The 22,375-nt window shown below is 40.6% G+C and overlaps 2 protein-coding genes across 3 annotated transcripts; both read left to right on the top strand.

Annotated features, from left to right (window-relative positions):
- Nucleotides 1-40: 40 nt before the first annotated feature.
- polr1h (RNA polymerase I subunit H) lies at nt 41-5,736 on the top strand. Its single transcript, XM_080735062.1, has 5 exons — nt 41-130; nt 890-1,009; nt 3,827-3,927; nt 4,178-4,287; nt 5,284-5,736. Exons 2-5 carry the CDS (start codon nt 892-894, stop codon nt 5,306-5,308), a joined length of 354 nt encoding a protein of 117 aa, XP_080591188.1. The 5' UTR covers nt 41-130; nt 890-891; the 3' UTR covers nt 5,309-5,736.
- Nucleotides 5,737-5,967: 231 nt separating this feature from the next.
- On the top strand, nt 5,968-16,127 carry gtf2h4 (general transcription factor IIH, polypeptide 4). Of its 2 annotated transcripts, XM_080734836.1 has the most exons (14): nt 5,968-6,056; nt 6,265-6,383; nt 6,487-6,591; nt 7,312-7,443; nt 7,972-8,157; nt 9,393-9,501; nt 10,543-10,611; nt 10,777-10,860; nt 11,442-11,595; nt 11,708-11,838; nt 12,511-12,558; nt 12,697-12,775; nt 13,742-13,803; nt 15,836-16,127. In XM_080734836.1, exons 1-14 carry the CDS (start codon nt 6,054-6,056, stop codon nt 15,944-15,946), a joined length of 1,392 nt encoding a protein of 463 aa, XP_080590962.1. In that variant the 5' UTR covers nt 5,968-6,053; the 3' UTR covers nt 15,947-16,127. The 2 variants fall into 2 exon arrangements, with proteins under 2 accessions (XP_080590962.1, XP_080590963.1); XM_080734837.1 differs by having other exon boundaries at nt 5,989-6,383.
- The last annotated feature ends 6,248 nt before the right edge of the window (nt 16,128-22,375 follow it).

The following is a 22,375-nucleotide window of genomic DNA, read 5'->3' as shown; positions in this document are numbered from 1 at the left end:
GCAGAGGAAGGACCCCATAACAACAATAGTACGTCCAGTACATGCCTGTGCAGACAGGAGTGAAAAGAGGGAGCTGAGAGATCCAACTAGATCGTTTTGAATTTATTCATCGATTTTGAGTACGACAAAGGTAAACCTGAACTTAACATTACCTAACGGGTGTACATGTATCCTGAATCCTGATCATATTGCTAACGTTACGTGGTCGGCTCATGTTTTTTCCAACACGTGTTGAACACTGAACAGACATGTCAACACACAGCTGCTAATCTGGGGTTTATTATTTGTATTCAAAATCTTACTTCAGTAATACAACAGTATTAGCATCTAAATGCACTTCAATGAGTTGTAAAAGTGCCCCCAGTGTGGCTTTGCAGAGGATACTTGGGTGCTAGAGAAGAGTGGGCACTTTGGCTGAGAAGAGTGGGATTCTGTTTTGGTGCCCACATGTCCCTCAACTCAAACTACTGCCCACTCTTCCAAGGTGCCCACCATAGGTGCCCACACGGAATCTTTGTGCCCTGCCTTCCTGTTACAGAATAACCCACATGTCATATTATTGGACAGTAATTAGTACTGAATTGATGTGTTAATAACGTTAATGTTGCAGCTTGTAAACGTGGAACTGATTTTAATTCGTTCGTGATGCTATATGCTTAACCTGTCAACCTGTAATCAACATTTTATAGTAACTAGAGCTGTCAAATAATTGTAGTGGAGCAAAAAGTACAATATTTGCTCCTGGGATGAAGTGGAGTTGAAGTATAAGGTATCAAAATGGAGTAAAGTACAAACAAATACCTAAAACTTGTACTTAGTTACTGTGATGACAAGAGTGAGTGTCCCATTTCTATTGACCGTTTCTCCTGAAATGTCTTTGTTTTCACAGTCATGTCGTGTTTCAGTGGTGATCCAAACTTTTGCCCCGAATGTGGAAATGTCCTCCCATTACCAGGACACCGAGACACAGTTACTTGTCCCCGCTGTGCCTTCAGCATCCCTGTAGAAGGTACACATTATTTACCATCTGGCTACATTCTTCAGTTCAGTTCTGTCACTTTGAGCTAAACACGAGCCAGCCTTTATTTCAATTGGTACAAATGTAGGTCGTTTGTCGACGCATTTGTCATCCTCCTGGTTTTTCGCTGGACTTAAAAATAGTGTTGGAAGATTCCAGCTCATTCAAAATGCTACAGATCTCACTCCTATTATTCTATTGGCTCCCTATGTCACAGAATTCAAAGTACTATTTAATATTTACAATGTATTGGCTATAGTCACTCAATTAAGGTAATTAAAAGTTAATTCAAAACTCACGCTCAACACTTGCCAATGTTACAGCAGTCACAACCATATGTCAAATCACTATCAAATATTATCATACCAATCTATTATATGCAAGACTCTAAGTTAAAGGTTACCCACAAAATATTGATAATATAAAAAAAAAAAAAAAAAAAAAAAGCTAATTCAGTCACAAATCGACACCATGTAACATTAGATTATGTTTGTGTAACAGGGCAGCACAGATTATTTTTAAACCCCGAAGGACAGTGTTAATTCATTCACCAGCCAACACAATGCAACATTGTGAGTGTGAGATAAAGCAAGAAGGGAGGTGGCTGCTCGATTGTAGGAGAGAAATGAGGGCAAGGTGTTTCTTCACCCCGTGTTGGTGTCTCTGTGTGCCACCCATGGATCCAAGTATCAAACGCATGGAACCAAAATTGGCTTGGTTCACTTTCAGGCTGTGACCCCCAAACTAAAAGATGAACAGGCTTGGAATGAATCATCTCATCGTGTGAACCTTTGAGGAAACAAGGTGTTGCTTACCTTTTGATCGACCGATATGTCCAATCTGATGGTTGATTCAGTCAAGCCTGGTCACGTGTCCCTCCTCCAAAGACGAGGGAGTTCTCTGAAAAGATGGAAATGATGGTCTCTGAGTTCTGCGAATAGTTATCGAGGATCACATCTGGGTCACCAAGAATAGTGACCCAGAATCCTCACTGAAGCATCAATGTATCAGAAGCTGTAGCAAGTTGATACAAGGACATGGCATTTGTTGCTTTATGTTAATAGTTTTGAAACATTGATTTAACTGGACTCCAATTAATAGTAATTCATATTTACCATTTGAGTACATACCTGCATACCTCCGTATAGTCAAATGTTTTATGTTTTTAATGTAACAGTCAACCTTGAGTCCATATTTATAACATTTTTATCAGTGACCTATGCAGAGGTGCAAGGTGCATATCAGATAAGATACAGTATAAATGTATAGGCTAATTTAAAAGTTGATATTACATTGACTCAGATTATTTTATGTAACTATAATATTTTTTATTGTAGGCCAGAGTACACCAGAGTGATACAGCTGTCTTGTTGTGAAAGGACCTCATTGTAAAGTAGTTTGGCATGTCTACCAAATCCATACAGTTTGAACAGAACACAACAGAACACAATTAAATTGTACAATGTGTGGCCCTTCACTCACTTTGTCGGGGTCCGTATGGCCCTCTGGAAATTAATGCTGCCCACCCCTGGCTTATATACACACTTGATTAATCCCTTTTCCTGCAACCAACCATCCTAAATATGTCATGTCAGACACAACGAATAATAGTTCTATGTTCCTCCTTTAATGCCAGGATATCATTCACTGAAACGGGCGAGCCCTAGATACATGTATGCCTTGGAATATTTAAATTTAGCAGACCTATTCAGTACCATATCCTCCTGATATGGAGGCCTAAAGAATGGATAAAAGTTAAATTGGATGTCAGCATGGCTCCACAGATCTATAGAGCAGTTACATGTTGGGATGGAGCTCGTTCATTTGTATTGATAATGAGAACCTTATCGATCCTGCTTATTGAGCTGGGGCTTTTATCGAGCCCATTTCTTTATCTAGTTCTACTGTGTGTGTGGACTTTTCTCTCCTCCACATGTGACATGTGTTACTTTGGATCCAGCACCCGTTGCAATTCTTGGATGTGCGTGCTCCATCACCCCATTACTTACCTCATTCAGCTGACTCCTACAAACATTGCTTAATACCATATTAAAAGTGTCGCTGTTTCTACATGTCATCTTTTCGACAACCAAACCTAACCCTAACCCTATCCTCTGTGGGGTGAGGCGCTATCCTGCCGACGCTCCGTATCCAAACACGTCCTTGTTTGGATACGGTAAAATATTTAAATGTTTAAAATAGGACTCATAATTCCAGTGTCCCATCAAAGAGCTTCCAGCAACAGATACATAAACACAATACCTCTTCACAAGAATGATTTATAAATATTTAGAGTTAAGGAACAGGTCCCACTTAACAACACATGATTATAAAGAATATGTTGTTCATAGTAATTCATCTGCATATTATAACAAGTTACTAAGTCTTACAAGGAATGAGAAGGTAGATTATTGAAGATGTGCGTTTTCAGACTGCGGCGCAAAATGTGGAGTGACTGCAATGCAGGTATTTTGCAAAAACTGAAACAAAACAGCGTGATCTGTAAAGTGATAAGTTACGTGCTGCATATTAAAACTGCAGTCTTTTCTCTCTTTTTTTAAAAAGAAAAAACAGTATATATCTAGTAAATCTGTAGTGGTTTAAGATTGACTGTGTTTGGGTAGGAACACTAGAATTGGGTAGTACACTGGTATTTATTGCCTGAAGCTCAAAGCACATAATTTCTGCCCAAGTGGGCCTGGTTTAGAATCCTGGGAAGGACATCAATCTTATGGATTTCAAAGTTGTTGTTTTTTTTTACTGCTTTGGACAAATTATTATACTAATAAATCAATGATTCATTTACAGAATTCACACGTCAAGAAATCACCTCTACAATCGTCTTCAACCGCCTAGAACAGTCCTCTGTGTTGGTGGAAGAGGAGAATTCAGAACTCAAAGGACCAGTGGTACGATTGATTGTTAATGTGGATGATCTGTTTATGTTCTGCTGTGCTGTATGATAAAATATATATTTTGTATTGATTGTTCGCTGCCAGAGACGGCATCTGAGATTTTATTTGCTTTCATTATCGCTGTTAATTGAATTGTCTGCTTTGCTGACATGTTTTTCAAGTTTTCTCTCGGGCTGTATCAGTTTCTCGTTAGTGAAACTCCCACATTTTCCTCAGTGATCAATTAAGGCTTCTCTTATCTTAGATTGACAGACGCTGCTCTCGCTGCAATAAAGAAGGAATGGTTTACCATACAAGGCAAATGAGATCTGCAGATGAAGGGCAGACTGTCTTCTTCACTTGCATACACTGCAGGTAATGACTGGGTCAACATGTGTTACTGTGTGCATGAGTGATGCAGGGTTCCCACGGTCATGAAATTCCTGGAAATATTTTGAAATTAGAAAAATATTTTTCCAGTACTGGAAAAGTTTTGGAATTGATCAAGGGTCCTGGAAGGTCCTGAAAATATCTATGCATTGTCTTTGGTTATTGATTTTGTTAATACCTCTGAAATGACAAATTAAACCTTGGCCAAATTGTCAAATATATGAGGCAGAAATTGTGAAAATAGCCGATCTACATGCTCACAACGCCTCGATCTGCTATTTTCACAATAGAACCGTGTTATACAAAATTCCTCAACTCATAGTGCTCGTCAAGGTGCCGGGGTCCCCAGTTAAAACATGATTATTTCGGGGGTCACGGCCTGAAAAGGTTGAGAACCACTGGCATACACTACCTGTCTTTGTGCATTGCGCATAGGAGTAATCGACCTGTTATTGAGCTGAATTATTGTTATATAGTTCTGGAAATTGGGTTAAATATTCTGGAAAAGTTTTGGAAATTAATTGGTAAAAATGTGTGGGAACCCTGGTGATGGAAATGAAAAGCAGTTGATACTTAACCAAAGCTATACTATAACGCGGTGGGTGGTAAACAAAAAGTCTATTCATACTATATTACACATCATTACAATTGCTTACAGATCTTAAACCGAACATAATCCATGGTTATAATAATAGTAGGCGAATTAGTCTGATGTCTGGTTTCTAACTAGTCTTTTTAAAAGAAAGGGAGTACAGGTACATTGAAGACTTCTTGATAGTCATTAAAAAACGGATTAAATGAAAACCTGAGATTAAAAAAGGAAGTGGATTATAAAGACATGGCACCTCAAAACAAATAGCAAAGTAAAAATAGGGAAACAAAACCAATCGGACAAAAGAATGATGGAGGACATGTGTTTATGATTGTACAACATTTAGCAATATATAATAACAATATAATTGACTGTCTTTCACATTGCAGGTATCAAGAGAAAGAAGACTCATGAGACAACAATTCAAGACCTTGTGCTTCTCCCAGCTTTGTAATGCTTTTACTGGAACAAGAGATACACGTGTCTGTTTAACAGTTTGCAACATTTTACTGCAGATGAACAGTAGTTGTTATGTTAATGTAAGGTGTTATGTTATGGACATTGTTTGGCCTCTTTATTCAAATTGCGATACATTTTGTAATTGGTAATTCATTTTGATATGCAATTTGGTCATACTACATAGAAAATGCATTTAGCAAAATGACAATGCAATATGCAAAGCAAGGCAATCCTCAATTCAGTGTGAATTATTATGATGAAACATTTGGCATTCAGTAAGTGGTCATGCATGCAATTATAAAATTCATTACCATTTGAATAAAATAATATAATTGTCTGTTATTCACTTCCCTCAGGTTTTGTAATGAGGATTTGGGGTTCAACCAGGCTTATAATATAGCTGTCATGTGTAAATAAAGATTTTGTTTTGACTAAAGGTGGCTTGTATCAACTTCTACATATTAGTATTGTTGTATCTTTTTTGCATATCAATTATCAAAGTAAAATACAATTTTAAATACATTTAAATGAACTGCCATAGTTTCCCAGCTTTCACAATGCAACTCTGTTTAAGGAAATCACGTGACTGGGTCACGTGACTGTCAGAACAACATGGCTTCTTTGTGATAACCGACAACTTGCCGAAATGCGTTTATGCATTGTTTTATGTTTAATTATTTGAGCCAGGAACTCAGCTAATATGGTATAATAATCACTTCGTTTTCTCCGGTGTTAAGTCATTTATGAACGCGTTTACATACCGTTGTCCTCCATAATGCTCCATTCTTTGCAGATTAGTGTGATTTTGTCGCTATTAGCAGCGACAGTTGATGGATAATGAAGAAAGGCTTCACAGTGACAGTGACACGGAAGATCTTAGCACAATAAACCTTCTCCTTTGTTGTTGACAGAAAATGAATCTGCGTGTCCAGTTGCAATGCAAGAATCTACACGAATACCTCAAAGAGCTGAGTCCAGATATTCTGGACAGGTTGTACAACCATCCAGCCACATGTCTGGCTGTCTTCAGGTGGGTACATGCAATAGTTTTCTTTTTATTGTGTGTGAATATTTGAGTCACAAAGCTGTATTACTCCAGAACGCTCATCATGACGTTGTTTTGATTTGTTTAGGGAGCTGCCCTCCTTGGCAAAGAATTATGTGATGCGTATGCTGTTCCTAGATCAGCCTCTCCCACAGGCAGCAGTGGCTTTGTGGGTGAAAAAGGACAGTCAGAAGTGAGTTGATTACCTCAAGTCGTCGTGCAAACTACACAAAAGGAACCTAATGGGTCTTAATGGTTATTTTACTCTGTAAAATGTACATTTGAGCGATTTGACTGACAATTGTTCCCATGTAGCCTAATAAAAATAACCACAGATCCTTAAGCTATTTCTGGTAGTGACCTATGGTAGTGACTGGTACACAGTCACAGTCAACATAACAAGCAGCAGAAAAACATTCTGCAGCTTCAGCACCAGAGATGCAATTCATGTTACTGTGGCAGCTTGTTCATACTTGATTAATTACATTTCCCTGTAGGTTTACCCACACACACACACACACACACACACACACACCATCACCAAGCTTAGCCGCAAATTGCAACACTAGATTTTGTGTCACTCCCCATCTCTCCCCCCATTTCCTCAGTCTACTGTCCTATCAATAATGGCATAAAAGCCCAAATCCATTTAGCGTTTATAAGGTTAATATCAACTTCAACAATACCCACCGCATTGGGTACAAAGCTACCTTCGATGTAGTTACAGCTACTTTTACTAATTTGCTCTGTAGCTAGTTAGTTGTTTTGAAAGGGAGCTTTTAGTGCAGCTCAGTTAATTTTGAACAAGAGGAACTAGTAACTTTAATAGCTTGCTACATTTGTACAGCTTGCTCAACACTGCTGATAATACGTACTATAACGAAACATTTTGACTCTCACTTTTGAATATCAGGGACCACGATGAGTGTGTCTCAGTTCTGTCTGGCCTACGACTCTGGCACAGTCAGCAGTTGCAGGGTGGTCTACAGGGAAATATCCTAAACCCCATATTCAAAGACAACCTGAGGATAGCACTGCTTGGCGGGTAAGTCGGTTCCACATTAACTCACTAGGGCTGTCACAATTATTACATAATCGTCTAATCGTGATTATTTGACATAATCGTGATTGTTTTTCATAATCGTCATAATCGTTTCCATGTCAAAAATAATGGAAATAGCAGATCTACAAGCTCACAACGCGTCGCATCGCGACGCGTTGTGAGCTTGTAGATCGGCTATTTCCACTATCAATGTTCTTTTTTAAGTATAAAGTTGTCAAATATGTCAAAAATGTCTTTGTATATTTAGGTTATGTGTCATATCTACCATATGCAACTTCAAAGCCTAAAAGCCAAACAGAAATGTAATTATCAACGACAAAAACAATGTCGTTAATCGCCAATTATTTGAATGACAATTAATCGTCATGTAAAATGTCATATCGTGACAGCCCTACTCACAACATGCATTTTGAATGAAAGAATAAATAAAGAAGATACGTACCGCACGCACGGGTACGTATACATTACTTTAACTCTACAGTGAGTGCACTGCTCTCTCTACATGCACAGGGGCAAAGCGTGGGCGGATGAGGGTAGCAGTCTGGGCCCTGATCGACATGCGCGCGATGTTGAGAGTTTGGACCGCTATGCCATGGAACGCTGGGAGGTGATATTGCACTTCATGGTGGGCTCCCCAAGCGCCGCCGTCAGCCAGGACCTGGCCCAGCTGCTCATACAAGCTGGCCTCATGAGAAGGTAACTGTTGTTTTCACATTTGGTTCCTTTAAGCCAGGGGTAGGCAACCTTAGGCACGGGTGCCAACATTGGCACAGGGGAGGGTGATCACTGGCACAAGTTTGAGAGAGAGGATTGCCATTTTTATTTTAAAAATCAAATATTGTTTTAAACATGGTCAATTGAATTAGGTCACCTAATTTGCAGAAAATTACAGATTCTGCACATAATTCTACATTAATTAAAATTCTGGAGGGAGTCGGGGAGATAGGTGTGTGATTGTTCAGTCCTGGCAATCAATATGTCTGAATTTTTTATGCAATTGTATTTTAGCCCTCTAGGCTTGCTGCAGACATACTGCATTCCAACCTTAAAAATGTATAAATTAATTAATCAAAATTAATTGACAATACCAATACTATTGGTATTGGTAATAAGCTCGCAATCTCCTATTATCTCTATTATTATGAACATTTATTTAACAGTATTTATTTGCTATAAATGCTCTTAACACATATGGTGCCAACCCCGAGTTTCCCGAGTTTGTATTGGTACTAGTGCTGTGCCAACCCCGAGTTTCCCGAGTTTGGGCCGTTTTTGAATTTTTTTTTTTCTTTTTTTTCTTTTTTTTTTTTGGACCTCCAGAAATGTATTAGGCATGATCGCGATCGCGAAATTGCATGTTTAACCCCCATACCAACCCATTCTTTCAAACATGGCAGCCATGTTTGTTTACATCTGAAGAAAACATAATGGCTGATAAATCATGAATGCCTGAACGGATTTCCAAGCGGATTTTTTTGTTTGAAAGCTGTGAACAGCATCTACACACGTGGTGCATCATCTAGGCATGGGCGTGCACTTTTTACACACTTGCACAATTACATGGAAGTCTATGGTAACCATGGCAACGCGAGACATTGAAGAGAAAAAATCATTGCAACATAAGTGTTAATAGGGATACCTGAATGGATAGCGATGTGCAAATAATAATGCAAATGCGTGACAGGTCTATCTCCATCCTAGTATCTTTTGCTTGGGGATCAGTTCTTGATGTCAAGCGTTACTGTCACGAGTTTAAGCACTTGAACCCTACCATCCTGTTCTCTAGAGCATTCGACAAAAATAGACGATATATTGAAATTCAAAGGCAAAGAGATTTGGTATAGAGGGAAGAAAGAGCGGTACAGAGTATGTATGACCCCGATCAAGTTTACTACTAGTAATTGTTAATTGAGCTTCTCTCTATTTCCTAGTGAGCCAGGAGATGCCCCATGTATCACCTCTGCTGGTTTTCAGTTTCTCCTTCTGGACACAGCCTCTCAGCTTTGGTATTTCACCCTTCAGTACCTCAAGACTGCAGAGGTAACGGTCTAATAATTATACATTTTAATTGATTAGTGTTTTTGTTTTTTTAATTCAAGTGAGTAGTCTGTGTCTGTAGTCCCCATCTCAACCACCACCACCACACTAACTCACACATGATGTCACACTTTTGCGGAGAGGATGTGTGTTATCTAGAGATGACATAAAACAGTAAATGGACACACTAATTGATAGTGTGCTGCGATCAAACTACAACCTGGGGCTATTAATTACTTTGCTGCAAATTGTGTGCTGCTGGCTGCCAAATTGTTCAGCTGCATATTATTTCATTTGCTCCAAAGCAGAAATATAAATGGATTGGGATAATTACAGCTCTGAAATTTGACAGGTCTGATCAAATGCGCAGCAAGTTGGGCACGGACAATTTTCAGTTTTATTTTATAGATTACGACTATGATTACAGATTGTAAGCTTTTGACAACTGATGTCTAACATTGAAATTGGAAAATAATTGAAGAAGATGTACTCATTTGAATGTTGTTGAAATTAATCAATAAATTGGGTACAAAATAGTTTCTAATTTAACGATTATTATTTTGTGATCTGCTGTTTGTTATATTGAGTGTATTCTTAAAGATTTAAACTTGTGTAATGTGATAAATCAATCATGTGAAGTCAGACATCTATGACGTGCATATATGACACTAAATTTGTGCAAAGTTTCAGCCCGATTGACTACCATTATACATTTTAAGTTAGCTATTTCAAAAGGCAGGTACTTCTTTGAGCTACTGGCATTGTGCATACAATGTTTGGTGCTTACTGGTACAGTGGTTATTGAGATTAGCTCCAGACACTCTCACAGACCAGTCTAGTCACGTCAAGTTCATGTTTGCCTACTTGTGTTGCATTTTATCAGACCCTGTCAGAATGTCAGAATATCTGTCTGTTTCAATCTACAAGACACAAACAAATGAGCTGAAATCTCTAGTCAGTGTTCAGTTTCAATTAATTATATCCATCCTAGTCTTGACCTTGTACAGATATATTCCCATGTTCTATTCCTTTTTTATCTTCCAGTCACGAGGTATGGACCTTGTTGAGATCCTGTCATTTTTATTCCAGCTAAGTTTCTCCACCCTTGGCAGAGTGAGTGCAAGCTGGGTTTCTAATATTTGATTCTCACAACGTAGCTCGTGTGCTTTCTCAAAAGCAACCGCAAAATCAAATTTCATAATTCAAGTTCCAAAAATGTATGCTGGGTTTTTTTATTTGCTTTTCTCACTATTGATCGTGCCTTGCTTCATGTGTCAGGATTATTCTGTTGAGGGGATGAGCGAGTCCTTGCTCACTTTCCTGCAGCACCTGCGGGAGTTTGGCCTTGTCTTCCAGAGGAAGGTGAGGAGTTAAGGAGGGAACAAGAAGCACTGTAGACTAAATTAAGTTATTTTCAGTCAGTTCTAACCAAAATGATTATTATCTCAACGTTTTCCTCGCAACATAATCACTAAAATATCGTCACTGTCGGGCAGAAACCTCGTATCTCCAAGTTTCAAATGTGTACGTCTTTTGGTAAAGCAAAGCCCTGCTTCATCATACAAGACTGTCGCACAAAACTAGTGAAAACAGCCGATCTACAAGCACACAGCGCCTCGCGATGCGAGGCGTTGTGTGCTTGTAGATCGGCTGTTTTCACTTGTTTAGTACATTTTATAGCTGTTAAATACAAAACTAACGGTTTTGTACATACAAGGTTTCCACCCGACAACGATGATATGCTATAAATATAAGGTGCTGGGAGTGAAAATTATAATGTTGGGGTGCCTCGGATTAAAAAAATATTCATGGGGTGCCCTGAGACAAATGTTTGGGCACCCCTGGACTAAAAGAATCACTGTAAAAAAGAAAGCGAAGCGCCACCTCCCTCGTGTCCTCGTCCCATCCCTAATGCATCTCTGCTTGCACTCCTTCCTCCCCAGAGGAAGTCGAGGAGGTACTATCCCACCAGACTGGCAATCACACTGGCTGCAGGAGTCACTACCAACTCTTCAGCTTTAATGGGTGCCACCCCAGGGACTGGCGATACAGGCTTTATTGTGGTAGAAACCAACTACCGCATCTATGCGTACACAGGTATGTGATGATGATACAAGACCTTTGGAGGGATGTACTTTGTTATTGTTGTTGTTGTTGTAGCCACTGTGGAAAGGACAGATTTTTGATGCATTTATTTTTCTTCCAACAGACTCGGAACTACAGATAGCTCTGGTTGCTCTTTTTAGTGAAATGCTCTACCGCTTCTCCAACGTGGTGGTGGCTCATGTCACCAGGGAGTCAGTGCAGCAGGCCATAGCCAATGGCATCACTGCACAACAGGTACTTACTGTAGTCTCCTCACTCAACAGCAAACAATGATTACCAAGAAAGAGCCATTTTAAGAGGGAGCAAGCAATGATCAGATTATGTTACACAGGGAAATCTTGCTATTTCTACGTCCCATTATTTCGACTACGGGCGTCGGCAGGTTAACTACTCATAGGGTGGCCATTCGTCCGGATTTTGGGTGCATAAATAAAGGAGGTAGGCTAGTCTTAGTTTAAACCACTTTAAACCTATTTTACACTATATTCATAAATAGCCGATCTACAAGCTATGAGCTTCTATTTTATTTTATTTTATTTACTTTATTTATTTTTCTCCAAAAAGTGTAAATTTGGAATAATATGTGGGTCCCTGGCTGGCACAAAATATTTTGAGAAGGGGGTCCGCGACTAAATAGGCCTACATATCAATTTGGGGGTCCCATACAGCGCGCCCCGGAAAAGTGTCCTCCTTTCTGAGGTCCTGCTGGTGGCCACCCTAGCTACTCACCAGCGTCACGGTTACTGAGGTTAGGGTTTGGGTTAGGTTTAGGCATAGAACTATGGACAGGTGTTGCTTTGTTTGTTTGAGAGCTACATTATAGCTGAGAACCACTTTAGATTAGCTGATCATCTCATCTCGTCTTTTCTCATCTATTTTCTTTTTTTCTTTCTTTCAACTTTTTAGATTATCCACTTTCTAAGGACCAGAGCACACCCTGTTATGCTCAAACAGGTACGTCAAAGATTAAGATTGTGCTGGTTTTTCATCTCCATTTACAGAGGTCTTTTCACACTGTTCCAATTACAGTACAGTCATCACAATACCCGCCTGTCGTCACGCAGTCTTTACCCTCTTTTTTTTATCCAACAGACCCCAGTTCTGCCGCCAACTATTACAGATCAGATACGATTGTGGGAGTTGGAAAGAGATCGGCTACAGTTCAGTGAAGGTGGGTGTGTGTGTGTGTGTGCGTGCGTGCGTGCGCGCGCACACGCGCTTTCATAAAGAAAAGAACCTGTGTAACTTCTAATCAAATGGATCCAATGTAGTTATTTAGTCACAAGCGCTTGTTATTATTATTTTAAGATTGCCTTGGGCTAGGTTAGTATACACAATTTGAAATCTAACATATAATTAGAGAGAGAGGTCAGTCAGTCAGTCAGTAGGTCACAAAATGCATTATACTGCAGTGACCAATACAGCCCAGTAGAGGGCGGAATCATTCCACAACAAAAAGAAAAGAAAGGAGAGGATAAAAACAAACTTGCAGTCTCTCTCTCTCTCTCTCTCTCTGCATGGGTCACGCATGCAACGGGTGATGTGTGTCTCATCTTCCAACGGGTATAGAAACCTTATGTGGAGCAAATACATCCTCATACTTCTATTCACCTAATTTAGCTGTTAAATTATTTGTATCCATCATAAATACACTCCTCCACTCCTCCATGGGCTGCTCCTTACATTATGATGCTCCCACATATTCTCACGCACGCACCATGCAGTTACAGTTACTTTCCCCATAACCCACACTCTGCACATATTTTGCAGCACATATATTCGAACGGGTAAGGTCTAATAATATATATTATACAAAAAACTAAACTTTTTTTGTATAAATAATAATGAATTGACTGAATAAGACCTGAACCTTAAATCGTGTCATACCGTGGGCTTTGGGGAGATGCGGAGTTGATTGATTTCTCAGGGCTTCATTTGGCCTGCCTCAAGGTTATGACTGACAGGAGTAGACGGTGCTCGAGTCAACACAGCAGAAATGTAACCCTTGCTCTCCGATATGCCCTAAAAGTGTAACCGAGTGGATGGGTATTGATGTTGTCCTGCCCTTTAACCTCATTTCTTAGCCCCCCATATTTCCGTGTTGACTGACCTTTCTCACCTGTTTGTTTTCTCCCAGGAGTGCTGTATAACCAGTTCCTCTCACAGGCCGATTTTGAGGTTTTGCGGGACAGAGCACAGGTTAGTTTTTTTATTTATTTTGTACCTCAGGTAAAGCTGCAATCTGTAAGATTTATGTTCTGCCAAAGATCTTAGAATGTCTGTGGCTGTGCAAAGATGGAAAGCCTGTTTGGGGGAAGTAAGGGAGATATTATGCTTTGAGCTTCATATACAATACCTCTTGGAAATCAAATCAGTAGTGGTCCTACCCAATCACATGATCTGTATTTGCTCTAATAGAAGAGCAGGAAGACTTTAACTATGATATTATGTTAACATATTCTACCATATACAGATTGGTTAAAAGAACAAACTTGTCGATTGCAGCTTTACACACTAGGTGGGGTTGGCAAAAGGGCCTTTCTGTGTGGAGTTTGCATGTTCCCCCCGTGTCTTTTAGGGTAGATACCCTCACAAACACATGCCGTAATCATGGTAAACATGCAGTAAACCCTGGCTAGCCGGAGCACCTGATGAAGGGGAAAGGAACTGGTTGGAATAACGTGTTCCTTCCACGCGCTACGTCCAACTGGGGAGGCTCCCCCTGTCAGGTGAAAAGAGCATGCCTGCTCACTCCTCAAGCACTGAAGGAAGCATGAGCTCAGTTCGGGGCCCTCCCCAGGCATGGCAGAGGGAGAGCAGAGCCCAGGATTACAGCTTAGGCAATTTGCAAAAATAGTGGTTATAACCAGATGTTAAACCAATGCTTTTTGTCTGAAAGGTTTTCCTCCAAACTAGCTAGCTCTTGGTGTTCATCTTTTCCACCCCGTCCCAACCGTTTGACACATAACCTTTGTGTGGCACTCACTTCACCCATTGAATCACATCATACATCCCAATCCTTACAGCTTGTATGGATAAAAACATCTGTGAAATTCATGTGACCTTTTTCCTAATTGACTGAATTCACGTTACGCAACTTCCTGGTGCTGACGTCACGGTTGAAGGGGAAAAACTACTAATATCCCATAGAGTTAACAGAAATCGCAAATCTAATGCAATTTCCGAATAGTAATGTATAAAATACAGCTAGCATGATCAAGAACACAAGATAGTAAAAGGCACAAAGCATTATAATGTACTTCGAAATAATGATTTGTTGGCTTTAAGTCCAGCGATTTCTATGTTATTTTACCCTCCAAAGCTGACGTCAGCACCAGGAAGTTGCTGAGAAATTCGCTGAGTGCGCGTGCGTGGGCAGGGCGTGAATAGGGTCTATTCAGTGTATTCACTCTTATGCCAAATTTAAAAAGTGATGCGGCAACTAAAAAGCTGTTATGGCAAGTGACAAGACATATCGAACAATACTTTTCCACCTGGAACATGAACTGGACATCTGCACCTACAGACCTCTTAGCAGACCACATCACACGACAGAATGCATTGCAGGCATGCACGTTCAAAAGAACCTGGCCGCTCATAAGAAGTGATGGAAAAGAAGTTGTGTAAATATGGCTGAATAATTATGGCTCAATAATTAATGAATATAATATTAATTTGGTTCTCACTCCGCACTAGTCTTTGGGTTATTGTTTGTTAATGTACGTGAAATTAGTCCACTGCATTTACCCATCATAACTACTAGAAGTAGTGAGTGCTATTAGTACAGCACACACCGAGCAAGTGTTTTGTTCATGGACACATACACCTGGGCCGGGACGCAAACAGTTGCAAACTTTCCCAGGCGGTGCCTCCACCCACTCAGCTGCGCCAATGTGGAGTAAACAGGCTTGGAACATGTAATGTGACCTCTCCTTTCATACACTCCTTGTCACGTGTAAGCGATTCCCAATACAGATGTCTTCAAAAACTCCACCCCAATCGACGTGATTCAGGCTGAGATGCTCAAGGCCATCAGCTGCATGGTGCAAGCACTTGCTCTCCTAGCGGCTTGCTCAGGTGTGCCTCACGGTCAGGGCAGGGCATTAGTGAACCAAAAGGTGCACTCCTCGCAACAACTGGTTTCGGAATCGCTTGCATGCAACCTGTATGCACACACTGTCTCAATGTTTGTGTACAAATAATTGATCTGATTGACTTTTCTGTTCCTCAGGGCCTGGGTTGTCTGGTGTGGCAGAATGTTCATAACAGGGTGATGGTGGTGTCACCGCAGGGACACAGTGAGGTCAAGAGGTTCTGGAAGCGACAGAAGTCTCACACATAATAGGAACGCAGGGAAGAAAGAATGAGCAATAATTTCACATTGACCGAATATTATCCTGGATGAGTTGATTTTTTCAAATTGACTGAATCCAGAGAATTCCCGTCAGACAACGCAGCAAGATACAAGAAAAATGGCTCGGGACTGTTAAGAGAAGACATAATTGTTTTGTATCTTTCTTTCCTAAAATGTTATATATGTGTATTTTGGATTAAATGCATAAAACAAATGCAATGCCCCAACTACAGTAATTTCCTTTGACTAAAGAGGTGATTGCATGTATACTAGGTATCTTTTCAGAGCAGAACAACACTAAAGTGTGGGAACCAGGTTGGATCAGGACCAATTTGACTACCTAGACAGTTGGACCTATCATCTGCGAGATGACCTGTGAGCATAAGATGATGGCAAGTGAATTACACCATTTTCAGCATAAACATAGAAAGGTAGACGCCTCCTCAGCTCTGGGGCGTTGGTAAAAGAGGACTGGCAAGAAGTGCGGAACTGTGGAAAGTACTCTGCCCATAGAGTATATGACTCTGCCCCCTGCAGTTGGAAAGAAGGAGTACCGCATCCAATTGGCCTACCGAGCATCCATCCTTCAGAATTCCGGAAGCTTGCCAGTCCCCTTTTACCAGTCGCGGCAATGAACTGCAGCGGAGGAGGTATCTAGCTTTTTATATCTGTGATTTTCAGGGGGAAATTATGGTCAAAACAGTAGTAGTAATAGTATTAGTTACCATACACAATGAACTGTGGTATGGATGTGCATGCCCTACAGCAGGGGTGGGCAACTTTGATGATGGCAAGGGCCACTATATTTCCACCTTCACTCCAGAGGGCCACAATGCATATTGCTACGTCCTACTTTGTCATTCTAGTATCGCATACAATAGAAGCAAAAATAGCAGATCTACAAGCTCAAAACGGCGTTTTGAGCTTGTAGATCGGCTATTTTTGCTTCTTTTGAATTGGAATCCTGAATTATTTTTTGTTATTTCTTAATTGGAATCCTGAAATGTAACATTTTGATTTAATTTCAAACTCATTTAGTTTTTTAGTTCTTTATGAACCTAAATACAAATACATTGGACATAAAAAATACATTTTAATACTACTATACTAGTCATTAAGCTACTAATATAGACTGATGGAATTAAAGCATCTTTGGAAATGTAACAGCTGAAATCAATAATATATTCAGTATTCTGGTATTAACCTGTGGGCCGCATTAAGTGAAGGTGGGGGCCGCATGTGGCCCCCGGGCCGCCAGTTGCCCATGTATGCCCTACAGGAAAGGTCCACTGTGCTCTCAAAATAGTTAACCAAGGTCCAGGGCACCTAGGCTCCAAAGTAGTCGAGCCCCAATCCTGTCGATCTTTACTGTATGTCTCCATCTCTCTCTCCCCGTTTCCTGTCCATCTCCACTTTCCACTATAAATAAAGACAGAAAGGGCTCCCAAAAATACAGTAGGCATATCTTAAAAAGAAAATCTAACCAATGTCAATCCCGTCGTTGGTTCAAATTTTAGAGTTCTCTTTTGAGAAACAAAATAGATACAAATGTATTCAATGTTTTATACAACAACAAAAAAAAAACATGTTGAACCAGGGCCTGTTTAGCTGTCCTGTAACACCTGACCCATGTTATAGCTTTCAATTAGCTGAGTGGGATTCTTGAAGGTGATGGGCATTGTCAAGAGGTGTGTGAGACACACTGGTACAGTAGGAGAGCATGTGACTTTTCTTTTTTTAAGAGAGGAATATAAGGCCATACCATACCATGCCATTACTTGAATACAAATTCTCTGGGGTCGATAGATGGCAACGTGAATGTGACAATATGACCAGTGACCACACATTGTAATGAAAAGGGACAATGCCAACTGTTTGCGCTTTACATGCCCATCAAGAGTGCACAGTTGCTGGATAGTGCATGGACACAAACGACAAGCAAACTACAGACTTGAGACTTCACAGTTCGTTATATAGGTTTGCCAGGAAACTCATCTGTAGCCACCCACTGATTGGGGTGACATTTTAATTTAAGAGAAAATCTGTGAGAATATCCATACTGAGGAGAAGCAACCCGCACTCACTTGTACATTAAGAGTCTTTTTTCGGCCCTTAGGCCATCATCAATGTTACATGAGTGTTACACTGATGATGGCCTAAGGGCCGAAATGCGTCTGTATGTCCTGACAACTGCTGCTGCTGTTTTGGAATTAAAAAGACTATTTTAATGAACAAGTGAGTGCGGATTGCTTCTCTACACGTTTCACCCGAATTCCGCACCCAGGAGACCCAGAAAGATGACAAGTCTGTAACGAGTGAGCGAACCAGTTCTTTGAAATATCCATACTGAGAAATTATCACAAATATTTACTCAGTAGATCTAATCTTCAAACACCTTCAGAATCTAGTTATAACCATTTGACAATTTAAAGTCATCTCCCTTCCCCAATTATCTTGTATACCTTATCTTCCCTTGTTAGGAACTGGCAAGGAGCGTGAGAACTTTTAAATAGTGTAGTGTATTCATATTATTTTTGAAGTTATACATTTGCATTAACAATGTGCTACTCTTTACAATCATTAGAAATAGAAAAGTTTAAAAAGAAAAGTACAAAAAATATCACAATAAAACCAATAACAGTTTTTTTTTTAGATGTTAATGAGCTTTTATGAAAAGGAAAAAAAAGGCTAATCCTGATGATAATCCTCAAACTCTGCCTGTGTAATCATTCTCATAATCTCTATTTTCACATTTGCTTTTTTATAAGGGGCTAAACGTTTGAGTGCAGGAGCTAAACTCAGCACAAAATGTTCGTCCTCATCGAGAGACTTGTTTGCAATGGCTCTGAGCGCTTGTTCATCATGGTCTAAAGAAGGTTGGTAATCTAGGAACTCTTGTTCCACTTTTCTTTTCACTCCCTTCCCTTTACTGGCGGGAGGGCCGAGTTGACGGACAAGGGTTTCCACCGCCTGGGAAAGAGGTGTTGGTGGTAGTTCAGCAGATGAGTCTCGCTCCTTCACCTAAAAGTGAACACCATACAAACAAACATACAAGAATACAGCTCAAATTAGCCATGTTATACTGTACTGTATACTTCACCTGCTATCAGTTCCCATAGTAACAATGAATGGCTACACAGTAAAGAAAGTGTACAATTCAAATTACTAGGCTTTATTTTGTACAGACTAACACTAAATAACCAACACTATGAGTTATAAATGGATAAATTAACAGGATTTTACAGGCTGTGTGGTGATGGCTGCTTTTGACATTTAACACAAATTCACAAATGTATTCAACTAGAGGGTCGCGGCCCTTCGGGCCGCTCACATCTAGTAAAAAAAAAAAGGAAAAAAAAAATGGGGGGGGAACTATTGTGGCGGAACTATTGTGCCGCAGCGCACGTTTCCGGTCGGACATATTTGACCGGCGGACTATTTTATACAGAGGCAAAATATGAGGGTAATAACGAATACAACTGTATACAGAGGTTTGGAAACGACATCTTGCAAAGGTGACATGGGTGTTTGAATTTTTAAGCTATATTTAGTATATGTAGTACATCTTGGCCAAGTGGTTTGGTATTTAAGTTAGCGATACATGACCCGGAAGTAGATCACTTACTCTTTTGTAATATCCACAAGTTTCCGCGGGAGTTTACTGGAGACTATCAGGACCAAACTTCCGGGTTTAACAGCAGACATACAAGCTCACGTCGCGTCGCAGATGCAACCCGTTGTGAGCTTGTAAATCGGCGGCGGAAGATCGATGCAGACGTTTGCGCAATGCACTATGGGGCGTAGGAAACTCGTGGATAAAGATGGATTTTCCCCCCTACCCTGTGATATTGTTGACCGAGGCAAAGTTCATAAAGTTCAGTGTTTGAGGGGCCGGAGCTTGGAAGTCCCATCAAGGTTCGTAACGCGAGAAGATTGGACACTTGCACACAGTTTTATAGGAATAGTTCACCCCCAAAATGACTTTTTTTTCCTATTGATTACTCATGCCGTTTTTAGTTTTTTTTTGTCGCATTCCTAAGACTATAATTGCATTACAATAAATGTACCCCCATTGATTCCGGATGGGGATTGGCTTGGGGACCCAAATGCATTTGGGTTCCCATTCGGAATCAATGGGGGTGCATTTACTTTTAACTTTTTTTTTGTCTTCTTAGAAATGTGGAAAAAAAAATGTTTTTATTGAACTCAAGTTGTCTCCATGGCGTGAGTTGGAGTAATCAATTATAGAAAAAGAGTAATCAATAGAAAAAAAGTCATTCTCGGGGTGAACTACTTCTTTAAGTTAACAGTACAGTACAGTACACGTTAATTAAACCCACCTTCTCTTTAACGTCCGTTTCCCCGTGCTTCACATAGTTATTGAGCCAGGACAGTGATGTGAGGATCCAGTTCCCTCTGCGGTGGTCTCCAGGGCGACCTTTCCTCTTGGCCTTCACGAAGCGGTCCCTCATGCTCTTCCACGTCTTGCGCACGTGCCTCTCGTCGCTCTCGAGCGTCTGCGCGATCTCCTTCCACGAGTTGTTCGCCATCTGGCCGTCCGTGTAGTCGCGCACGGACCTGTCGTACAGATGGCGGTGTTTGCGCACCTCCTCGCAGAGGCGCTCCTCTAAGCTCGACATGCTTAATTAAATACTCTGTTGTTGCCTTTCCCTTCTTTTTGTTTAGTTATTTCTTAAATGTATAAAATTATTGCCGCGTCGTTTTGAAGGAGCGGAGGAAACTCCGCGAGAAGAACCAATAATTCAACCGCAGACGGGTGTCCTGCATGCGCACTGCTCTCTGGTCTCGCGCACTGGTGTACTGTCGCGTCTCCTTGTATAAATAAGGATCTATCAATCTTTGCGAACTCCTTCTGGCCTTCAAACAATGTTCGCGTGAATCAGTTTAACGTGATTTAAAGGAGAGATACGGTTGTGCAGTCAGTAATAAAGCAAGTTTCCCAAAGCGCCTACGATCAACTGCCACACGAGTTTACTTCCATGAATCCCATCATGCTCTGCGCAGCGTGCGCGGTCGCGCGAGTCGCCGCGCGCCGCTCCCCGCTGGACTGCGATCAATGTAGCTTTTGTTGGGTTACGTATCCGGTCTAGACAGAACCAGCGGATACGGAAGTGGACTGCGTGTGTGTGTGTTTGGAAATAGCCGGATACAGTTTTAGAATAGGCGGGCTCTTAAACTGCTGCTGCTTGAAACTTGGAATAGAAACCAGACTGTCAAGTCTGGTGGTGACGTGACGCGAGGTTACGTCCCGATGCCGCGATGGAGCGGCAAGGCACTGGCAGCCGCGCGCGCGCGCTGCGGCCCGCCAACAGGACCAAAGCCAAACAAAGTTATGTTAATCATTTATAAAAAAGAAAGGCAATAAAAAAAGTTGTCTGTACAGCAAGAAAACCTGAATTAATTCAGATGCGCACATGCTTTATATGCGTTTAAAAAAGGACCTCAATTTAAACAAGCCATAGGCTTTTGGGGGTTTATCCTTTTAGTTGACTTTGTACCAGTGCTGTCATGAAATTGTACATTTTCTTTTCCCATGCAAACTTCTAATAAAGTTATTATCAATCAATCAATCTAAGGTTTTATGAGAAAAGAAATTGCTTCGTAGAACATACCGACTACCATACATAAAATAACTTGAGTTTTTTTACAGGTTTTATACTTTTACATAAACACGTGATAAGATAGATTGATTGATTAGACAGATGTGGTGGAAATTAACATTGTCAACGGCAGTTACAGCAATGAAGAAGATCAGAAAAAAGTAGATAAAGCTAGCGAAGTGCAGTAGTGTCTTGATAAAAAAAAATGGACGTTACAACTTTGTAAAAATCACATTAATGGATGGACGAACACCCAGAGTCCAAAAAAACACCACAGTTATGACACATGTTTGCCTTGTGAATGGTTTAATTGCATATTTCATTTGTTGCATATTATTTTAAACTTTATTCAAAAATGTCATCCATAGAATTGATAGACTACGAATGGGGGAAGGGAACGTTGACAGGAGGACTGTTTGTTTCACAATAATTATTTTATGTCTCTCCTTTCATGTTCAATTCAAGCCAATACTCCCTAGTACAACGGTGTCGCTCGCCAAAAAGAACAGATCTTCGACAGTCGACACGACGCGTTGTTAACTTGTATATCTGTTTATTTTTGGACGAGCGACAGCCACGCGCGATGGAAACAGCCAGCTAGCAGCTGCTGCTGGCTTCACAGCTAGCGCTTTAGCTAGCTGGCGTTTAGCAGCATGATTCTCGGATTTCTGGAAGAACAAGACACTTTAACTGTGTATGTTTAATGTGGTAACGTGCCTCGTACATAGGATGTGACCGTGAATACAACCATTATCGCTGGGGGTGGGGGAAAAGTGACGAAGACGCGAGCCGACAA

The sequence above is a fragment of the Nannobrachium achirus genome (assembly GCF_963921795.1).
Source record: "Nannobrachium achirus genome assembly, chromosome: 10".
NCBI lineage: Eukaryota > Metazoa > Chordata > Actinopteri > Myctophiformes > Myctophidae > Nannobrachium > Nannobrachium achirus.
This window is presented reverse-complemented; position numbering and strand designations above follow the sequence as displayed.